Source organism: Sinohyriopsis cumingii, chromosome 9, assembly GCF_028554795.1.
Source record: "Sinohyriopsis cumingii isolate HCF-2022 chromosome 9, ASM2855479v2, whole genome shotgun sequence".
NCBI classification, from domain to species: domain Eukaryota; kingdom Metazoa; phylum Mollusca; class Bivalvia; order Unionida; family Unionidae; genus Sinohyriopsis; species Sinohyriopsis cumingii.
Window position 1 is genome coordinate 103193029 of NC_142969.1, and position 23034 is coordinate 103216062.

The 23034-nt window shown below is 35.4% G+C and overlaps 1 protein-coding gene across 6 annotated transcripts in view; it reads left to right on the plus strand.

Annotated features, from left to right (window-relative positions):
• The first annotated feature begins 1829 nt into the window (after nucleotides 1–1829).
• Nucleotides 1830–23034, plus strand: part of LOC149792370 (uncharacterized) — a 53652-nt gene continuing 32447 nt past the window's right edge. For 4 of the 6 annotated variants that reach the window (XM_089970939.1, XM_089970940.1, XM_089970943.1 and 1 more), the window contains exons 1-5: nucleotides 1830–2149; nucleotides 7833–8194; nucleotides 9086–9312; nucleotides 16072–16281; nucleotides 17591–17734. In XM_089970939.1, coding sequence (XP_089827065.1) covers nucleotides 2139–2149; nucleotides 7833–8194; nucleotides 9086–9312; nucleotides 16072–16281; nucleotides 17591–17734 — 954 coding nt within the window. In that variant the 5' untranslated portion in view covers nucleotides 1830–2138. Of the gene's footprint in view, nucleotides 2274–7832; nucleotides 8195–9085; nucleotides 9313–16071; nucleotides 16282–17590; nucleotides 17735–23034 lie in introns of all 6 variants that reach the window. The other 2 variants (XM_089970942.1, XM_089970941.1) reach the window with 2 other exon arrangements.

The following is a 23034-nucleotide window of genomic DNA, read 5'->3' on the forward strand; positions in this document are numbered from 1 at the left end:
CAAGGCTTCGCGGAACCGCGGTAGTCCAGCTGGTGGAGCTGAACCGGTGTCTCGTAATCCGTTGGTAGAGCTGATCCGGCAACTAGTAATGGTCGCCTTTTCAACACCTGCACGGGCCAGCACGAGTCTACGATGGCCCATTTCCTCGGCTAAAGAGCAAACTAAAGTGCTGACAGTGCTTTCAAAAACCAATCAATCAACGTCGATACTCAATGCGCCAAAGGTAAGAAGAGCTTACGCGTCTTATTATAGATTTTAGCCCCCTTACAATTACTACGACTCTATGGTCTTAAACTAATTAAAAGAAAAGAGTGAAAACCAACGAGTTTTGTAAAATCCAACAGATACTTTATTTATTTTGAATACAAAGTGAAAATTTAAAAAGGACATACGGTATTACGAGCTAAATCACACATATTCAACAAACATAAAAAAGGTTATATCACCAATCCCAACGAATAAAGTTCTAATTATGTTGTAGTGGTGTTCGAAATTAGATCCAACGCTGAAGGTGTTAATGTGCATGTAGTCTTGACTGTACTAATGTACCAGTGGCCTGAAGTGTAATAATGCTCTAACAGTCTTTTGATGAATCGCATTAATATAATCCAAGATGTCCTTGTTTTAATTAACTATAATTTCAAGTTATAGTCTCTGTCCAAGAATATTGCTGAAGATCTCTTTGCATTTTCAGTGAATAATAATTTTGATAAATAAATAAATCCAAATCAAAACTGAACACAGCAATACAATTATGCATCAAGATCTTACATCAAGAATTAGTAATTTCTCAAATAAACAACATTAAACAAAAATAATAAGACACATAATTGGAACTATGATGAGGGTAAAAAATTCATTTCTAGAAAATTCTAAGTGGTCAACAGGATAAAATATGTTACTAAAAGTAAATAAAGAACATGGTAAGCATAATATCCGTGACTCAGACAAAGATAATGATTCTAATATTTGACCCACACTCCTTATGAAATGTTAATCATGTATTTGTTTGCAAAATAAAAACAGTATCAGTATCTCTAGTGAGAAACAACACGAACTTGATTTTGGACAAGGTAAAGTCCAAAATACAGGAAAACATAACTTTTAATAATGGAAAAATAGCTAACAAACAGTATGAAGTAAATATACATAACAACAAGATTACCTTCAACAAAATCACCGCCTAAGTGGTTAGAGCGTCCGTCTCGGATGCGGGAGGTCGCGTGTTCGAACCCCGGCCGAGCCATCACAAAGACTCATAAAAACGGTACTAGCAGCTGTCTCGCTTGGCGATCAGCATTAAGAGGCTAATGTTAGGATTGGTCTTCATGGTGTCAGGATAATGTTACTGGTTGGGACATCATGCTACATGCTTGCGGCATGATGCCTCAGTGCCACGTGGGTCAGACTACAAGAGTTGGTATTCCTGTATATTCGTATATTTGTATTGGATGTGTGGCACGTACTTTCATAAACGTTAAGCAGATGTTGCACAAAGATAGAAGATGCTTCAGTTTAAATTATGAATACATCAAACGATTTAAATTGCAATATTTACTGCTGGGGGGGGGGGTAGGATCCAGTAACAGTTGTTGTAGATTTTTAGATCCATTTGCACTGATTAAAGTTGGATTTCTCTAAAACAGTTGGGAAGAGGATAAAGAATAATTTATTCAATGTGCGGATGTAAAACTTTAGAAACCTTTCTCTTATTATTTATTTATTTATTTATTTATTTATTTTCTTTCTTCCGGTATATTAAGCCAGGTTCGGGTTCGGTTTTTAGCTTGGGATTACACACACGACATCCTCCAGATACGTCATGGGTAATAATAATAAAACAGGAAGTTCACGATTGTCGTCGCAATATCTTACGAAGCCCATATTTTGTCAAGAAAATCCTTTTGCGTCAGATACAAGAATAGGGATCGCATACATATGATAAAATTGCCATAACTTGACTTGTTAGTCATCACTATTTGGACCTAGAAGGATTGCTAATTGAGATTTACAGTGTGAAAAGATCACTCAGTTTTGCTTTGTTTACATTTTTGCACAGCTGTTTATTGATTTGCTTGCGTGTCCCACGTGATAGGACCATTGGGACTGATGTCATAGTAATATTTGGAATCTCCGTAATGAAAGTGAGGTAACACTTTATATTATATTAACGTTCTTAGATAGATTCCGAGGATATTAGAAGTTAAAAGCAGGATTATTTTTTTCATATTAGTATCATTTGGAGGCCATAGTGAGGAATAGGACAAATCATGGTAAATTTAGCGATATTGATATCTCCATTTGTAATGGTTTTTGTAAAGGGGTAGTCCTACAGTGTAAGACACATGTTGTTTTTGTTTTAGTGCTATGTCTTACTATCCAAATAACGGCCTTGTATAGCGTGTTCTGATGTCGGTTGACATCAGAATAAGTAGTCAAAGTTTCAGGAATATCTCACACTTGGGAGCCTATATCAACACTCTTCCACTAATTTATGTGTAATTAATATACTTACTGTACTGTCTTTATCCTGGCGGAATGAAAATATGACACAAGCAAATGGACACATTTTCATGTTCCGTTGACATACATTTGAACTTGTTGCGATGTTAGTCTAGGTATGCCAAAGTATGTTTAAGTTGGTTCATGTGGGATATAATTCTTGAACGAAACAAAACATTGCTTACAGTTCCAATAGGTATAATATATTTTTATTCGTTTCGTTGAAGAATAATATTTAACCTTCTGTTTTCATCACTTTCCAGCCAGTTGAAATGTAGGCCAACAAAACTTGAAAATAGGTCCATTTCTTTTGTGAGAATTTGAATTTATTAGAGAAAAGATTGGGTAAATATTGTCGGACAAAAACGTTATAACTTTACTTTGTAGAAAAGTGTTGTTGTTGGTTGCCAGTTGTGTGTGATATTCTGAAAATTTGACTTTCATTACACTGTTAGTCGACAACAAAACACACTACACAGCACCATCAGTTAGGCCGTAAGACCCATCCCCATCCCCCCGAACAAAAATATACATTGTAGTACTAGTAAAGGGAGTGAGAGTTGGCACCAGCAAGGCAAAATGTACAGAAGATTGACTCTGTATGTTACCCAGAAAACAAAAGTATCCCAGTGAACAAAATGCCATGTGATATGAATTATTATCAGAAAAGTATCACATTTGGGTATTATCATTATAGATATTGTTTTCCCCAGATATGACAAGACTCTTACTCCGTAATATAATAGAGGAAATTTATATCATGAAAAGGTTTTTTTAATTGGAATGTTCAAAATTTTGTCTCTTCCACTTTCCCATGACAATGGAATTTGGAGAAGAGACAAAATTTTTGCTTGTTCCGTTAGTCATCATCATACTTTCCTTCATTTCCTTTTAATCTCATGTCATATGTGAACATACAAAGGGTACATTTTATTATCTGAGTATAACTGTTATCTTAATTGTTGCACTCTAGCTTATAGACTGTAATCTAATGTAAGGGGTTCCATGAGTATTTCAGCTGTTGTAGTACAGGACATCCATGGATGGAGATGTACTATAATACCTAAAACCTGGAAGTCCCATAATAATGCTTTGTATAAATTTAACGAAATTTATGTGATGTGTGTGTAAAAAAATATTTCAGCACCATATTGGCACAAACAGAAGTCAGTACAGGTCTTTACACTCTTGTGACACAGTTTGAATAGAACCAGTTGGAAGTGTTGTTGTTGTAGTAGGGTTTAACATTTTTATTCAGCACAAGGTGGGCTATACTTGGCGGCTAGTATCAATGGTGGAGGAAGAACTTGCAAAGAACCACCTATCCATGAGAAGCTACTGGCAGGCTTTCTCACACACCCACATTGACTTCTTTATATGGTTATATTATGTGAAAGTGATTAACTTGCTGCTGTTAATGCTGCAGTGGTTATACATGTCGGTGGCTTAGTTTAATTTATTGCTCGTTTGTTTTTGTGGTTTTTAACACCATTTTTCAGTGCATGATAGGCTGATAAGGAAAGCCTTGCTACTATAACATTATGACTGTAGTGCACAGACTGCCATCATGTAATACACCATATTTTGCCATAGGCAAAGAAACTGAAGAAAATATTGCATGTGTATCCTTTTAGCTATGCAGAATGTCTGTCTCTGTGTATGCGTGTGTGTGTTTGTCTGTGTGCAAAGCGATGACTTCATTTATGTTGTGATGTTTGGTAGCATTTTAAACAAAAATTACTTAAAACAGTTATTGCATATTTAATATTAAATTTTGTTGGGGTGGGCAGAGAAACTGTTTTTGGGTATGGTAATATTAATTGATAAATAAAAGATGGCAACTTGAGTGCAAATAGAGTATGTGTGCTCAGTAGTGAGAAGCCAATCTTGTATCCATAATAGTAATTCCATCAAAAATATACACAAAGAAGCATTATTTGTACAGATTATCAGCTAGATCAATTTGAATGCAACTGCTTCATTTCTTGCTAGTACGCTCACGCTAAATTGTATTTCCAAAACACTCATATTGCTGGAAATGTCCAAATGGCCTGGTAAATGCATAAATCAGACATGGTAGTTAATAAAAAGAAACATATTTTAGGCTTGTAAAATTCTTTAACTGAAAATTCATACATGAGGTCAAAGGAATTGACCTTGTAATGTACTTTAGAATAATACATAAACAGTTGTTTATAATTGCCTGGACCTAGTACCAGAGTAAACCATTCATTTACATGGCTAAAGAGTGATCTCTGAAAAGACAGTGGAAGAAATGAATAAAATTAATGCAATAATACTTTAAAATTATGTTTGTAACATCAACTTTAAAAGATCAGAACTCATTATTTAATGTTGGCATGATTTAAAACAACAATTCAACATACACTTTAATGAGCTTTTTACTGGCGTTAAATGAAACAAGTCATTAAAAGAATCATGATTTTGCAAGACATACAAACTGCATATTACGGATATAATTGGACAAAACATAGCACATAACTTAAAACTTCAGCAAGCAAAGCATTTTTAAAAGGTAGTTGTTACAAGTGAATTTAGTAACTGGATAAATTAAAATCACAATTTAGGATAATTTTTAAAAAAAATAGCTGCTAAAAACTGAAATTTAAATGTAGTTCTAAGCACCAAATTAGGAATTTAAAATAAATGCTGCACTACTGCATTTAAAAAATGGAGTGTGTGATTATAGTAGTAAATCCCACCACCCCTGCAACTTAAATAGTTTGTTCCATTCATTGGTCCAAAACAGTACAAGCTATATGTATGTAACTCTGCCTTTAGAGTAGGTTGTTTTAATGAGTGATTTGGGTGTTTACATTTCTGATTCTAAAATAAAAAGGAATGAGATGGGTGGGGACTGACAAAAACTGTTCCTGACAATTCAGGCAACAAATTTATTTTAACAGGTGTGTAAGATGGTTGATTTAAGAGGCATTGGTGGCCTGTTGTTTCTTTTAAATATTTGGGTAAACTTGGGTAAGAACTTTTAAGACCTCTGCATTGTTTTGTGCTTGGCTGAGTTTTCTAGATCACTAAGCAAACATGTATTGGCTACTGTTTACGTTGGACTTTGCTAAAATGTATAGAAGATGCCTTGAAGACAAACACAAAGAAGACTTAATGGCTTTATTGTTGATGGTTCAACAGTAATTAGATTAACAATTATTAGCTTGTTAAGGAGCTAACCTTTTTTAAAAAATAAGCCAGAAGATATTTTTTCCTTCAGTAATACAAGACATCTACTGAAGTGGCACAAAGGCTTTGTAATACTTCAAGAAATAGGTAATATTATTGCAAAGTTTGATACTATCTAAATTTGTGCTATAATGAGTTATGTTGTGATGGGGTTTCACTGTATTTGTAATTGGGGGGTGGGCGTGGCCACAAATGAAACACATTTAATTGAACAGGGCCTCATTGATAGGGAACTGGGTTTTTTTAAGGAACATTTGGATCAGCTGCGGAATGGGTCTGTGATACGGAATGTATTAGTGCTGTTAATGAGACTAGATGGCTTTAATCAATTTGTAAATTCAAACAGAAAATGACAGTATTGTTAGTACTATCCATTAGTATCCAATTTCCACTGAATTTATTTCTGGACTCGCAGTTAGCACTGGTCCGTTAGTCCAAGTTAATTAGTTTCCTATTAGACTAGTATTTTTCATAATTCCAACTTGAAGTTTCAGTTGTCACCATCATTGTTTGTAAGAGGGTCAAGTAAAGATGCAACAGGATTAGTAAATTTCTCAGTCTACTAGTACTTGTGGCCACAGAAATTTACCTTAAATTCTAGACCTGCATGCACCGCTGAAATGGTTAGAGCATCCGCCTTGGGTGCGGGAGGTGGTGGGTTCGTATCCCTGGATGAGTCATACCAAAGACTTATAAAAATGGTTCTAACAGCTGCCTTGCGAAGTGCTCAGCATTAAGAGGTTAGCGTTAGGACTGGTCGGCCTGGTGTCAGGATAATGTGACTGGATGGAACATCATGCTACATGTCTTAGGCATAATAGCCCAGTGCTAGACATCACTAAATTGTCACACTGCAGACGTCATAGCAATATGATGAGGAGTTGTTAAAGCTACATTAAAAATCAAAACACACAAAACACAACAGACCTTTATTAGTAACTAAAGAATGATAAAACTTTGGACTGTTGCAGTACAGAATGTTGAAAATTAATATAAATAAGCAATAGCAATTGATAGCATTGGAGTACCACTACAAAAGAAAGCAATCTGATAGCCGATAATATCCCTTTTAAATGAAATTATTATCAAGAAAAACAAGTAGCTTGGAAAAGATATTGCAGATATGTGCACTTAATTTTGAAAATTTATTAAAGCAATAGAACGATCGGCAGGTGCCCTGAGTGGCCGTATGGTCTAGACTAAAGCGCTCACCGTTATGGATCACTGCCATCTCACCTCTGTCTGCGTGGGTTCGAGTCTCTGGCTCCTCCATTGTGGGTACATGAGAACGCTTGCCAGTAGCTATTGTGGGTCGGTGGTTCTTCCTAGGATTTTCCCGGGTTCTTCCTCCACCATTTATACTGGCCACCATGTATAGTCTATCATGTGCTGAAAAATGGTCTTAAACCCTATAACAAAACAACAACAACAGAACCATTGTCAGTTTTCTGTTCAGCAGAAATATAAAAAATGCAGTGAGAGACCTAATTTTACATAAGATGTCCTTAACATCATAGCAAGCTGAGTTATTGAAGGAATCAAACTAATGAAGTTGTAGTACTTATCATTTCAGAAATTACGATTCTTTAATATCTGGTATTGTTGAAGTTACAATACTGATTGAGCTATAGTAGTTTGCAGAAATACTCGTGCAGCATTGGCTAATATGATTTTAACACAAACCAGGTAGGGGCCCTGAGTGGCCGAGTGGTCTAAAGTGCTTACCATTAGGGATCACTGCCATCTCACCTTTGTCTGCGTGGGTTCGAGTCTTGGGTTCGGCCAGTGTGGGTATGTGAGAAAGCTTGCTAGTAGCTTCTCATGGGTCAGTGGTTCTTTCCAGGGTTTTCCTGAGTTCTTCCTCCACCACTGATACCAGCTGCCATGTATAGCCTATCTTGTGTTGGAAAATGGTGTTAAACCCTACATCAACAACACAAACTGGGTGTTGACAATATTGGTTACATTGATTTTAATACAAATTTGGTGTTCCAGTACTGGAGAATGTAGTATATTCAGTTACAATACTGATTTTTTATTGTTGTCTCATTGACTGACATTGTTGTAATTTTGCAAAGTTCCTCATTCATACTTTGATGCTTCTTTTTTTCCAGTGTATCTGAAGCCGGCGAAGTAATCATGACTGACAGCAAAAACCAAACAAAATCTCTTGAACCAGATCCAATTGTTGAGGAGATTGTCACCTTCAATCCCATGGAGTTAGAGGCCAGGTATGATCGAGCTGAGTTCGCTGCAGTTGTGTTCCAAAACATTTCTGAGGTATACCCAATAGAAGCCCACATAGAGTGCAAGTACACAATCACAGCCGACATTGTGCCAACCAGCAGGGACTGGGTTGCTCTCTACAAAGTTGGATGGATGAACCCAACCAAGGACTATGTCTACTACGAATGGGCACCAATGCCGAAAGGTTACGAGATTGGGAAAGAAAGTGAAGCTAGCATATTATTTCCAGGTGAGTAGATATGTAATGGAATGTGCTTGCTTAATGTATCTTTCAGTTGTATGTTTTAAATTGGACCAGGCTTCTATATGTGCAGCAGACTTAAAAACAGAATATTGGACTTAAAAAATGTATTAAAAAAATTGCTAATGCATTTGAATAATGAAAATTAATGAGAATTTTTTTAAAAGCGTTTAGTCCAGGGATATCGGTGTATTGATCCAACCATAAGCTCAAATCATGTTTATGAGGGTGTGTTTGATGAGTATATATAAACATTGTTTTGCATTCATGCTCTTGGTTTTCCATGCATGTTAAATTGATAGTACTTGAATAGAACCATACAATCAGATGTTCTCTGAATTAGTCTTGGTTATTAAGCCACTTGATGCATTCACAAACTTTATGATGAGCAATTTGATGATTAAGACTGAACCTGATATCACAAGTTTGTGTTGTGTGGTGTTCACAAAATATCCAATGGAATTTTTTAAAAATATAATTAATTTCAAACTAGTGAGTAGGGTACCCAATTTATTTAGATTCATATTTTGAGTTTGGCAATCCTAAAGCATCTATTCAGATGTGGGATAATCCCAGCAAATCCATTTGTTGGGAATTGGTCATTATTGACAGATGTAGGAAGTGAATATCATTTTCAATCAGCCTTAATTTCTGTGACAACAGTAGTTTTCTTTCTCTCACATAAACCTCAACATGTTGTTGACTGTATTTCAAGGAATTTGTCATTTTAAGTTACATGAATGAGAGTATATTCAATACTAATAAATAATATTCTAAAGCAAAACATTTATCATCCAAAAGCCAGTTATGGATATCTGCCAGAAAAGCATTTTTTTCTGTATTATATCTTAATAAACTGCCATATTATTTTGATTGCAGCTCACAGGTTGCCTGGTGATGATGGAGAATTTTACCAGTTTTGTTATGTGTCAAGCACAGGGCAGATTCGTGGAGCAAGCACTCCATTCCAGTTCCGAAAACCTAGTGCAGCTGATTATGTTGAGGTAGATGACCCTGATACAAATATGCTGGTTATCCAGTCACGCTCGGTGTACCTTCAGGAAAATCTACAGGCTGCAGAGAGCCAGAAGAACATGTTATTACAGGTAGGAAAAATAACAGAAAATATGGAAACAATATTCATGAATTCCAGAGACAGCTAAACTTGTCTTTTTTGTAATACGATCATACTTTGTGAATATGTAATGAAGAGAAGAGCATCATAAATCTTTTTATGCTGCTGAAATAAATGTAGCCACACAATATATTAATGAGGGAATTGGAAGATAACAGTCTTGTATTTGATGGTATTGGGTAATATGTATGATTCCTTTGGTTTGTTCCCATAGTATGTAATATTGGAGGATGAACACTGCAGCTATTGCCAAGGCCATTTGTCTGTCTGTCTCTTTCTTTCCATAAACATTTTCATTTCTGGAATATAATTCATAAACTGGTCAAGGTATTCCTGTGACACAGGGTATTCCTTGCTACACATTGCAGACCTGTCAACTCTTACGATTTTGCTGTAAGTCTTACAAAAGTTACCCTTAAAATATGAACTTATGGCATACTAACAAAAATTACAGGAAAATGATAATTGCCAAAAAATGCAGATAATTGGTTCATTCATGTTTTATTTGGATCTAGGTTTCATCTTAGAATTAGTGAAATTAGCCAGACTAACTTTACAGTGGCACCACAGATGCTTTAAACTGCTCCTATTTGTTCATGCGAAGCATCTGCGTGATTAAACTGTTGATTATAGAATTTTTAAAAATGGCATCCAGAAAGTGATGCATGTTTAAGACGAGAGGGAAAATAAGCTTCTAGAAAAGTGTCAATGATCAACACACAAGAATAAAAAGGAGTATTCAGATTTTTGTGAATGAAAGCAGGAAAGGACACAATTATGTTTATTGGACGTCACATGCCTGTTTGAGTATGACTTGCGTGGGAGATATGATTGCCGTCATCATGTGAAATGGAAAAGAATTTCCAAGAATTGTGTCAAGTTGAGAGATAGCAACAGCGTCAAACTTTTAATTAGATTTTCCAGCTTTACAGTAGCATTTATTGATATTTTGTTACACCTTGCTGAAAACTGGTCAATCTTACACAAAAAAAATTAACTGCCTTACTGGGATAGACCTGTCAGGGTTGGCGGGTCTGACATTGGACTAGCCATCTAGATGTGCCTTTCACTATTCATAATTCCGTAGTATAAGTATTTTTTGTCCGTTTCAGTCCATCCATGATCCACATTTTCTTTTCCAGATTATAAATTTTACTGTTTAAAAATTTCTGTTTGAAACTTGGTAAACATATTGGTCTAGTGGTCTGTAAGTGCCTGTTGATATTCACCATGCTTTGGTTTGAATATTATTTTGTCACTTTTTCCCCAATGCATAGAATGAGGAATGGCATCATATATACCTTGAGCATGGGCATTGTTATGACGGATAGCTTCCCCTAATCTCATGAGCTCCTATGTGATTTCCATCTAGCTCAGCAACATATCATCCAGACAAACTAACCTCAATGCTTGTCGGACTTGAAAATGATCTCCAGATGAAAACGACATGCACTTAGAATCAGTAGCCATGAAAAAGAAAGAAGCAAAAGTCAACTGTAACTGTGGATCTAACTTTAATGAAAAATGGAGAAAAATAATCCCTTGACTGGATTATGGCACATCTGTTGGGATTACCAGTATGACTCCTGATCTTGTATTGCTAAGACGGTAATAATAAACAATTCTTTCATGACAGGATTTAAGAATTTTCAAAAATCTGCTCTTGTTTATGACAAGATATCCGGAGAGCACATTATCACCCAAGGCATTCTTTCACAACATAGAAGTCAGTAAGCTTGCATAGACAGGTGAATTATTTGGGTTGTAAAGTGTGGGGGTCATTGTAGGCTATGTTGGGTTGTAACTTTGCTGCAATAAATGAAAGATTTAAATGTTTAAGTGCGACTTGCTTAAAAGAAGATGAAGTGCAATAAAATGGATGAAAGTTCACATTTTATGACAGGTAGTAAATTAATTGCCATTTGGGTTTCTGTATTGGCTTATGTTTTATGTAATGTATTGGTTTATAATATTGCTACAACAAAATGAAGGAGACTTAAAAGTATGACTATGAACTAAAAGGAAAATGAAGTAATAAAATCACTCTTTGAATGAACAATGCATTTGTTTCTTAATTGTGTGTTTATTTATATTTTTGAGAGAGAGAGAATGTAGTGCAAGTTGCAGTTTCCTGTTTCAAACAGAAAAAGTACTGGTCAGCTGAAAATTTGAGGTCAGGGTCATGTCAAGGAAAAAATGTAAGTCTATGATTTAAATCATTGTCTGTAGTATAATTTGGAAACAAATGAAGGTAATTTAATGAAACTAAAGTCAGTTATATACAGTATGTGTTGCATACATGGTGTGTTTCGTACCATAGCCATTTTCTTTTCTTCGGTGTCAAGGTCATAGCATTGAAAAATGTAATTCTGTGACTTGTCTCATTGTCTGGAGTATAGGTTTTCATCATTGAAGATATTTTGATGAATCTTTAGCCACGTAATGTATAGCATTTAAAAACAGGGTGTATTGCAGACCCTTCCACAAGGTCATGGTCATGACAAAGGAAATATGGAATTCTTTGATTTGTATTCTTGTCTCATGAAAACATTAGTTATTTATTATGTGTAAACATGGTGTGATCAACCAATAGCCACAATCTCCCTCAAGGGCAAGGTCACATCAAGTGAGAATATTAATCACTTTTATTCCATGTACAGGGTGGAACTTTGGAACCAACAAATGTGCTTTAGTAAAGCATTGATCTGTAATATAACTTGACTTGACAGATTCTTGTGTATTCAAAGTTATAACCCAGGTAATTAAGTCACAATAAAGAATAATGTAAGCCAGTATGTCACCTTTTAATCTCATATTTTTTTAAAATGCAATTTAATCAGTTCCACATTTTAGCAAACATTAGTCAAGCCCATAGTTCTGAGATAAAGTTCATTATATGTGGGGAAAAGTCATAAGACAGCCATATTTTGTGCCATTTGTAGTACATGTTACATCCATCCATTGTTTACACTTTTGTTTTGTATCATATGTAAAAATTTTGTTCTGGTCATAACTCTCAGACAGTTCTCCATGATATCTCCATGAAACTTGGCACACATGTTGGACTAGTGATCCATATGAGCTTTTTAGTATTTATTGTTCTTTGTTTGATTATGATTGTTTTTGTCCAGGGGCCCCGAGTGGTCTAAAGCGCTATCCATTACAGATCACTGCCATCTCACCTCTGTCTGTGTCGGTTTGAGTCTCAAATTCAGCTAATGTGGGTATGTGAGAAAGCTTGCCAGGAGCTTCTCATGGGTCGGTGGTTCTTTCCAGTATTTTCCTGGGTTCTTCCTCCTCCATTAATACTGGCTGCCATGTATAGCCTATTGTGTACTGAAGAATGGTGTTAAACCCAACAACAACAATTCATCCATTATCCACACTTACAATTCCAGGGCAAACCCCAAAAACCATTTGAGATATCACTTTGAAATTTGGTACACACAACGGAAGGAGTGTTTATGGGATGCCATGTTGTACGTTGTTTGTTGCTGTTTGTCTGTCTGTTAGCATAAGTTTGTGATTGTTACTCCCCGCAGAGTACATGGAGGATTGTCAAAAAACTTAATCCTTACGTTCATGAAATGGTTGCCAGTGTTTTATCCATTATGGCTGCCAAGACGTCTTTCTTTAAAATCTTGTCACTGCTTCTGAATGGATGGCCATGCTGATATGCAGTTTTCACCAGAAGACTTCTTATGATGTTTTCCTGGCTATAAAAGATTATGGTGTCAATTTGAAAGCCAGTAAGTCCACCACAGCAGCTGATTTGAAAATCTTTGTCACTGAAGAATATCAGAATTGATTCAAAATTCAGCAGTTAAAGAAATGGTTTTATTTTGAATTACTGGAAATTCTTTACGGGCAGCGAAGTACCGGTCTCTTCATAGGACTTTTGTTTATCTAACTCCTCCCCTCCCCTGGTATATATTACAGTTGGGATGTGTAGCAGTTGTTATGACCATCTGTCTGTCTGTTCATACACATTTTAATTCCAAAGCATAACTTTAAAACCATTGTAAAGGCAAGTTCTGTTTAGGTGTCTTTTGATATCTCAAATTTTCTGCACTTAGTAATTACTTTTTTGTTACCATGGAAATAAAGTGTAACAGAAGTGGTATACCAATTTTGAGGCCATCATCACCATAGGTGAGCACATGTAAAAGTAGTATTAAAAAAATATAAGAATTCGTGATCATGAGTTACTTTCAGTAGGAATCAGCAGGAAATCCGAAATTGTGAGTGATATGTCATCTCTAAATGACTTGAGTAATTCTCACCCTAATGAAGATGATTCATCATGGATTCACCAGTTGTATCCAAATTGGCTTCAGTAAAGACCAGTCTATAACTTCCTTAACAGTAAATTTCCTTGATCAGTGATAGCATGTCACAGTCAATCTATTAGGTGACTAGCTTATCATAAATGGAGTGCATTGTACATATTGATATTGTGCTGGCTTAATTCTATACAGGACAGAACATGAGGTACATGTATCAGTCTTCTGTTTTTCATGACCCTCAGAAAGCTATTAATTTATGTATAATTTACCTATCTTACCTACAGCTCTAGCCTTCTGTTTTTAATATTCTGGCCTTGTAACTGGATGTAATTGTAGGGTTTGCAAGGAAAGTTACCGAAAAATTATTAATTTAAAGTAAAATTAAATGTAAGCATACTAGTGGTTCATGAAGTGAGAGCTTATAATATTTCCATTATATACATTGACAGAAAGTGTATCACTAATTCAAGATTGTATGCCACTACATTATAGACTCTGCCAAAACTCATTGTGCTCTCAGTATTGCTGTAACTCGGCTTGTCGACACAATTTCAGTTTGATGCATGTTGTTTCCAGTTGATATACCAGTTTTTTTTGAGTTTGTGACCCCTGTGACATGCCTTAAAATTTGACCCTGTATGTTGTAAATTCTACATTGTCAGCTAATTAACTGCTGTGTGCACTGACTGAAAAGTCAAAGTAAACGTCACTCTATCTTAATGGGCAAACCCAATAAAACTTCAGTGGAGTATTAACCACTCTGTATGAATCTGCAACTTTAATCAATTTGTTAAATTTCAGACTTAATGCTGTGGAGCAATTCAGGTTGAATTGTCACCCTTGGTTTTGTCTTTTTTCTATGATATAATGAGAATTCAACGTTTACTCCTGCCTTAAATCTTTTCTAACCCCTGCCCATTCTATTTGGTAGAAATCTTACACTAGTTAATAGTTACATGTCTTTGTATCAGCTTGAGTGCTGATTCAGTGACTAATTATCTAGCATTGTGTGTTATAATGAGGTAGTACTGTATGTGTTGAAAAATACTTAGTCACATGCATGACATACAAACATATACATACTGCATACATAAAGAGTAATCAGTAGATAATATTTTGTGGAAATTAGGTGTTTTATGTTTTAAGAATAAAATACAATAATGCATTTTTATTTAGCTTCAACCACTCTGTGGTATCTGGCATGTTATTCAGCTTCATCCATTCTGGAATCAGGCATGTTATTTTATTTAGCTTCATCCACTCTTTGGTATCAGGCGTGTTATTTTATTTAGCTTCATCCACTCTTTGGTATCAGGCATGTTATTTTATTTAGCTTCATCCACTCTTTGGTATCAAGCATGTTATTTTATTTAGCTTCATCCACTCTTTGGTATCAGGCATGTTATTTTATTTAGCTTCATCCACTCTTTGGTATCAAGCATGTTATTTTATTTAGCTTCATCCACTCTTTGGTATCAGGCATGTTATTTTATTTAGCTTCATCCACTCTTTGGTATCAAGCATGTTATTTTATTTAGCTTCATCCACTCTTTGGTATCAGGCATGTTATTTTATTTAGCTTCATCCACTCTTTGGTATCGGGCATGCTATTTAACTTAAGCCACTGTGGTCTTGGGTATGTAGAATAGGCTTGATTTGCCTTCCTGCTTGTCATAAGAGGTGAATAATGGTTGCAAACTATTTGCCCAGGGATGTGTTCTGTGATGATGTTCCATCTGAGATCTTCAGCTTTTTCTATAGTGTGTGGTTTATATAGAGAATATTGTGTTTTAAGGATTTTACCCCATTTTGCTTTATCATTGTGTTGTGTTGTTGGGGCCCCGAGTGGCCAAGTGGTCTAAAGCGCTCTCCGTTACGGATCATTGCCATCTTACCTCTAACTGCGTGGGTTCGAGTCTCCGATTCAGCCAATGTGGGTATGTGAGTAAGCTTGCCAGTAGCTTTTCATGGGTCGGTGGTTCTTTCTGGGGGGTTTTCCCGGGTTCTTCCTCCACCATTAATACTGGCCGCCATGAATAGCCTATCATGTGCTGAAAAATGGCGTTAAACCCTACAACAACAATTTATCATTGTGTTGGAATCATTTTCTGGGATACTTAAACTTTCTTGGCACTATATACCTATTTTCATGTTTCAACTCCCAAAATTTAAAGTTTGATGACTCTTCATATATAGACCTTTGGGTCTCTTCACCCCCATCCTGAATTGCTGTTGAGAGCACTGTAATCATGACTTCACTATGATCAAGTAGAACCAATGAGATTATCGAGTTCTTTAGAACCATTGAGATTATCGAGTTTTTTATTTGAGAAGAAGACATAGCTGACCCTTGCAAGAACCTGCAACCTTTTGATCCAGAAATGCAGTTCCTCTCACTAGGCCATAAATTTAGATTTTTGCTGAATTGAAAATCCTCATTTCAGGAGCAGGAGAAGTTGTTAAAAGAACATGGTCATCTGGCAAATCAGCTGAAAGAGACCCAAGAGAAGCTTAGTGCTCTCCAATCTCAGAATGCTGATCTGAAAAGCAAGTTGAAGCAGGAGCAGGCTCATATTGCGACACTGAACAAAGAAGCTAGCGACATGAACCTGATACAGGAGGAACAGAGAGTCAAGATAGAAAATCTGATTGAGGTAAGGAAAAAAGTTAACTGATAATTTCCAAGTGTTTTTGATTTGGGTCCACTGTCGAGATTTGGGAGCTATATTGTCAACACCTTTTCAGTCCATCTGTTCACACTTCCTGTAACCAGTGTAGGTCTGAAACCATTGCACATATTTGGATGTCATTTGGTAAGTGAAGTGCATGTTCCTTTTAAAGATGTCCTTTTAGGTTTATTACACCTTACTGACATGATGTCTTGTTAGGGTAAGCATATCTGACATTGACTCATAGATTTTATGTGCCACTTATGGATTGTTTGTTGTTTAGAAGAATTATGCTCCCCACCCCACCAATTCCCATTGCTCCATGTCCTAACTTTGCTTTCTGTAATTGACTTCATCAAAAAACATTTTCCATTTCAAATAGCTTTGGCATGTAGTTTCATATTGATGAAATATTGAGTAAGTTTAATTTCCAGTATTCCATAATGTAATTTGTCGGAATTATGACCTCTAATTGCCAGTTCTTTAGACTTCTCAGGATAACTTTACTAAGCTTTATTGTTTCAACCAAATTGGCATGTAATTTTATATTGACAGGACCATGAACTAATTTGATTTCCAGCATTCCACAGCATCATATACAAATATCATGGTCCCAGATTGCCTGTCCTTCTAATTTTTGAGGATATCATGATAGCGCAGTTGGTAGAATATTGGACTCACAAGCCTCGGTAGCTGTGTATCCTTGTGAAGGCACTTAGCTCCCTTGTCCTCAGCATGAAAATGGCCAGTAATGTGTTGAAAGTGCAGTCGGCCAAAAAAAAAAATCTTGACTTTAATACATACAGCCATGCATGACAGCCAAATATGGCATATGACTTCATATTGATCAGATACGGAATTAAATTGATTTTTGAGCATTCCATAACATCAGTTACAGGAGTTGTAAGCAAATCATCATCTGAAATTATGTCCCTTAAAGCCTGTCCTAATATCTTTGCATTCATCAGCATCTTTTGATTTATGGCCCTTTGAATGCCCATCTTCCACATTTGTTGGTTGAAAAATTAAGCTGTCCTGACATCATATTGATCTCTAATATATTTATAGTTTTTTGTTATCCATGTGAAAAGTTTTTGTACAATTTTGTTGCATTTATTTATGATTCTTTCAGATGACTCGTAAGTTATAATTTAGGTCAAACATATTTGAAAGTCGGAATTGGTTCATTTTATTGATATGTAATGAACAGTCTTTGATATATTATCATGCCATTGATAATACTTTATGTTGTAAGAGTTACATCCCTTTATTAATCTGACATACCTGTTTGCAGGAGAAAAAGTTTCTTGAGGAAAAAATTGGAAATGTAAATGGAGAACTAATGGCTTTGACATCCAGTTTGAAGAAACTTCAAGCAGACAAGGATGATTTGGAGGGTGAGAAGAAAAGTTTGGAGGAACAAGTCAACATGTACAAGGTATCATCAACTTTCCTATGGAACATTAGTCTGCCATCTGTAATCATAAGTCACTGTCAGTGCCAGATCAAACCAAAATGGTGGTGATAAAATTCTTGGTCTAATAGCCTGCAGTGAGTTTAAAATTTGTATGGGTAGTACTTGCCAGAAATTAACTTACGATCATGAAGCAAGATACTAACAAGTCCATAGTACCCAGGAAAGGCACTATTTACTCTGGTGACTCACAAAGTTCATAAGAAAATTTAAACAGTTATGATATTCCACATTAAAAGTGCCTTTTTTTAACTGGATTAGTGCTGATTATAACTTTGATCAATGTAATGAAATTGTTAATTCAGGCAGAGTAGAAAGTTCTGACATTTTTCAGGGCTATTTTCTTTTATGTAACTTTCTTATGTCTGTGACTTTTAGTTCATGGATGATTACGGATAAAGAGCTATGTAATTGTGTGATTTTTCTCTCCGTGCCTTAAAATTGATGCAAAACATCCTCGGTAATCCCGTTTTTGCTAGTGGATGTGCATAATCTTTTATTGACTGGTTGGCTTTAGTACATAAAGGTCATGGTTTCATTTACAGCGTGTGATTTAGATCACGAGGCCAGGATTTTTCTTTTTGTTTGGAATACGATCTAAAGTGCATACAAGTGCAACGTCCTCCGGGGCTGGAAAACGATTATTAAATATGCCTGTATGATATAAATGTAATAGACTTAAAATTGGGTGTGGCCTTTTGGCTATCAGTTGCACCTGCCTGATGGAGAGCAAGATTTCCAAGACCAACATGCATTATGCAAAATATTCAACTGGATATGTCTTCATTGTATTGTTTTGTTAAGGTCTCTCTCAGTTTAAGCCTTTCAGTCTTCATGTTTGTGAAACTGCATTTACACACATTACATTTGAAGGCATATGTATACAGTCAACTAGAGATATTATAATACCAAAGGGATGACCAGAATTTTTTTATCATGTCTGAACAGAATTTCTAGATAAGGAATAGTGGACTCTTAGATCACAGAACTTGAGAGTCCCTATTATTTTTTTTTAGACCATCCCAGACTACAGTTTTCAATTTGTCAATGCTTTTTTGTAAACTTTTGCAAAAGATTATTTTTGTATTTCCTTATTCCTAATTTAGGAAAATAGATGGATAAATAATTATGTAGAGGAATTCTTGAGAGGTCAGTTGCACACAAGTATATGCACACACTTTTGATATTTTAAGAGCTCTAACGACAAACACTTCAATCAGTATTCTCACTAAGACAGATATATGGTACACTGCTGTAAGTGTGATCTCAGCAGGATTTGTCGATCAATAATGCATAGAAAATTATCTGGACATAATTTTGCATTTCCTTAAAAACAATTGTTGATATATAAATAATGCTAAAATTCAAGGTTAACTACAGTTCACTGTTATAGATAAACCATATATTTACACATTTTATGCAAACAAATTGACCTGAGTTGTATAAAAAAGGTAATTACTGTGTTAAAACTATGCAGAAACAATTTAATTTAAAGCAGTAAATTCAAAATTACAAGCAAGATGCTTTTGTTCTATGTAAGTATTTTTTTATGTTGGCACCTTGAGTCAGTATAAACTTGCAGGCTAAATAGATTAAATTCACGTTAACATGTGAAATAATAGTACTTGATCGTTTTAGAATGCTTACTTATATACAGTCGTATTATGAAAAGACACTGATCACTAAGCCATTGAATGCTTTCTAAAAGGCATTGACTTTACACTTTCCGACATGGTCCTGTATCATGGAGTTTTTTTCAACATTGTTTACCAAATATTGGAACAAATAGGTTATAAATGCAGTTTTGTTCCAACTGTTAGTCAGATGCGCTATTTACTAAATTCTTATTTACAGCTCTGATAGACTTTTTTCCTCTGTTGATCATAGACCAGAAGAGCTTATGGGATGGCCTGTTCTGTCTTTGTTAGCACAAGTTTTTTTTTTATCTCTACTACTCCTATGCAACTGAAAGTGTTGCCTTGGACGTCCAAGTGGTGCACTGTTCCTTTATGACCATTGTCTAAATGGAATGAATATGTGATGTTACTAGAAGTCTTGCATTGAAACCCCATGTCAGTGTGATTTTATGTTCAGGAGATGCGATAACAAGATTTTCAGAATGAAGATGGTGACAGTTTGACATAAGGCAGTCATTTTAAAATTGTATCATTGCTAATCTTACTCTTGTGTCACATTGAAATGGGGTTTTCTTTGGAAAACATCTCATGGAGTTTTGTTGATCCTAAATGAAAATGGTATTGATGTGGTTTCCAGTATGACCACAGCAGTTATCACTCCTCCTAGATGGAAATTCATATTGATGTTGAGTTTTCACCAAAAGACTTCTAGTGATCTAAATATCCAGTTTGGCCACTATGGCAGCCCTTTTGAAAATCTTGTTATTGCTACACCTAATAAATGGAAAATTTCTCTAAAACAGAGGATTTTGCCAGAAGATTTTCTATGGTGTTGAGCTCGTTCTGAATTAAAAATAATGCTTGTGGCTACTATGTTTGCCATTGTGAAAATCTTGTTATTGCTACTTATACTAAATTGATGGCCATATTGATATGAGGTTTTCGTCAAAAGATTGCTTATGATGTCTGTTTGATCCTAATTGCTCACCACTGTCTGCGTGAGTTCGAGTCTCGGATTCGGCCAATGTGGGTATGTGAGAAAGCTTGCTAATAGATTCTCGTGGGTCAGTGGTTCTTTCTGGGGTTTTCATGGGTTCTTCCTCCACCATTAATACTGGTCGCCATGTATAGCCTATCATGTGCTGAAAACTGGCATTAAACCCTACAACATCAACATAGATCCTAAATTAAAATGGTACCAGTCTTATATCAAATACGGCTGGCATGATGGCCATCTTGAAATCTTGTCATTTCCACTCCTCAGTTGATGGTCATGTCGTCATGGGGTTTTAACCAGGAGACTTCTGATGAAGTTTGGTTGGTCTTAAAGGAACGATCTTTCATCAGGTATGGCTACCACAGCAGCCAATTAGAAATTTTTGTTATTGCTGAAGAATATTGGATATGGTATCAAAGCTCAAGCAATAATGACGAGAGAATAAATGGCCTTATCCTGAAGTCTTCGAATTTCTCTTTGAACAGTAGATCTTCAGCCCCTTTGAGAGACTTTTGTTGTATTATAATATCAGAGCTTAATTACAGAGAAAATGAAAATAATATACTAGTACAATTAAAGTTATGTGTCAGAGCTCAGAGGTGCTTTATAAACACAAGTACTAGTTTAAAAACCACAAATAACATAAGGTAGATAATATCAGACGTATAATTGATACTGTTAAATGGAGATTGCTTGCTTCTTTAGATCTGTTGACAAGTGCCATCAGTATACATGACTATATGTAGATGAAGCCCATCTTGAATGTGTTTTAACAATGTCTCATTCATTGCATTTACACAGCAGTGTCCTTATGACAGGATAGTTCACCGACCACTGAAGAGAAATATCAGTCAGTTCATTTTGGTATGGATTAAGTCACACTGGCTGCATGTTTGTTTGCACCAACTTTAATGATATTCTGCATTAAAAATTCAATTTTCAGAAGTGGTGCATCATGAGAAATTTAGGTGAATGCCAAGATAAAACTTGGGCATCTTTAAATTTCAAGCGTGTCGAATGCAGAACCTTGGATTCTTGAGAGCTCTGGTAAATGTTGTCATTATAAATGATATTATACATATCTTAAGTAATAAATACTGTCAATTCATTTATTTTTTTAGTGAATCAGTTTTCATTTTATTGCAATAAAATAACACTTTCATTGGTACTGTATATATTTTTAAGTCAATTCCAACAGCAAATTGCACAGCCCAAGATCTGCAGTTGCATAATACACCTGTCCAGCAGAGCAGGGTCTGTGCAGTTTGCTTCGATTATTCTATAGAACAAACAACATCGACCTGGAGCCATCCATTATGTTACAGCAGATCAGAGGCTGTGTTGTTTGCATTTGGACTCTGTACACAAGTGTATATGGTACTTCAGTTCATGGATTCAGGAATGAATCATATTGTTTCCATTGATGGATCATTGTTTGCTTGGACTTTAAATATGTGCTTCATATTAACCATTAAATCCACAAAATTTGGTACTGAATAAAAGAAATAGCGAATTCACAGTACTCTAATTGTATGTATCATACAGTACCAGTGTACTTAAATTGCTGCCAATTCATTGGTCCAATGTCAGCTGTTTTATTGACAACGGGGGCTAAAAATAAGCAAGTAGTGTATCTGGGCATCTGGATTTTTAAGAATACTGAGTAAATGTAATTTACAGTTTGTATATTTTATGATGCTAAAAGACATAATTGATACCAGGTGAAAATTAAATGTTGTGAACTGTTTCTGATGACTACCCATGAATCTGAACAAGATGAGAAAATAAAAAAAATGCATGTAGTCTATGTGCAATAGACGTTTTAACTCCAACATATGTCTTATGACACATGCAACTTCCTATTCCTGTAGTAGTATTTAGTTGTCTCAGTCACAGGAGGTTAATATCTAAAGACAGACAAGGAAAACAGTACTATTAATAAAGACTACGATACTTTCAAATGAAAGCAATATTTTTAAAATGATGGGTTTATGAAATTAATGTGGAACATGAAAAAAGGATGCATGTAATGGCCATGACAATGCTATTAAATATTCAACTGATGTGGATGTATTTGATCCAGTAAGAGCAGTCCACTGCTGGAGCCCATCTTTCTGCTGATGTAATCTTATGGACAGCTGATACCAGAGTCTTCTCTTTGGAGTCTTGGTCTAGTCGGTGGATGAGGATCTTGCTTTGTATTGTGACTGTGATTCAGATAGCTCATTAATGACAGAAACAGATTCTAGTGCCCATTGTCTAGATGATTTATGTTTGAGTCTGGTTCAACTGAGAAGTATGCAGCATTGTCCTGGTTAGTAAACAGGGACCATGTTAAGCAGAATCCAATAAATTCATTAAATGCATCCCTGTTATATAAACATCTTTCTATGACTTTTTTCTTTATGCTTCATTATACTGAATTGTCATTCTAAAGGCTGATGTTCATATCTGCCTGTATTTACCATTGAGACATTGACTACAGTTTGTTTTGTTTCAGCATTTCTAGGTTTCTGGTCTTGTAGCTTGCAGGATCTTTTGGCGAGTTTCAGACATTATATAATACTTAAGTTGCATATATCATACATTACTCCAGTTGAATTTATCTTATCATTTGTATTATAGGGTAA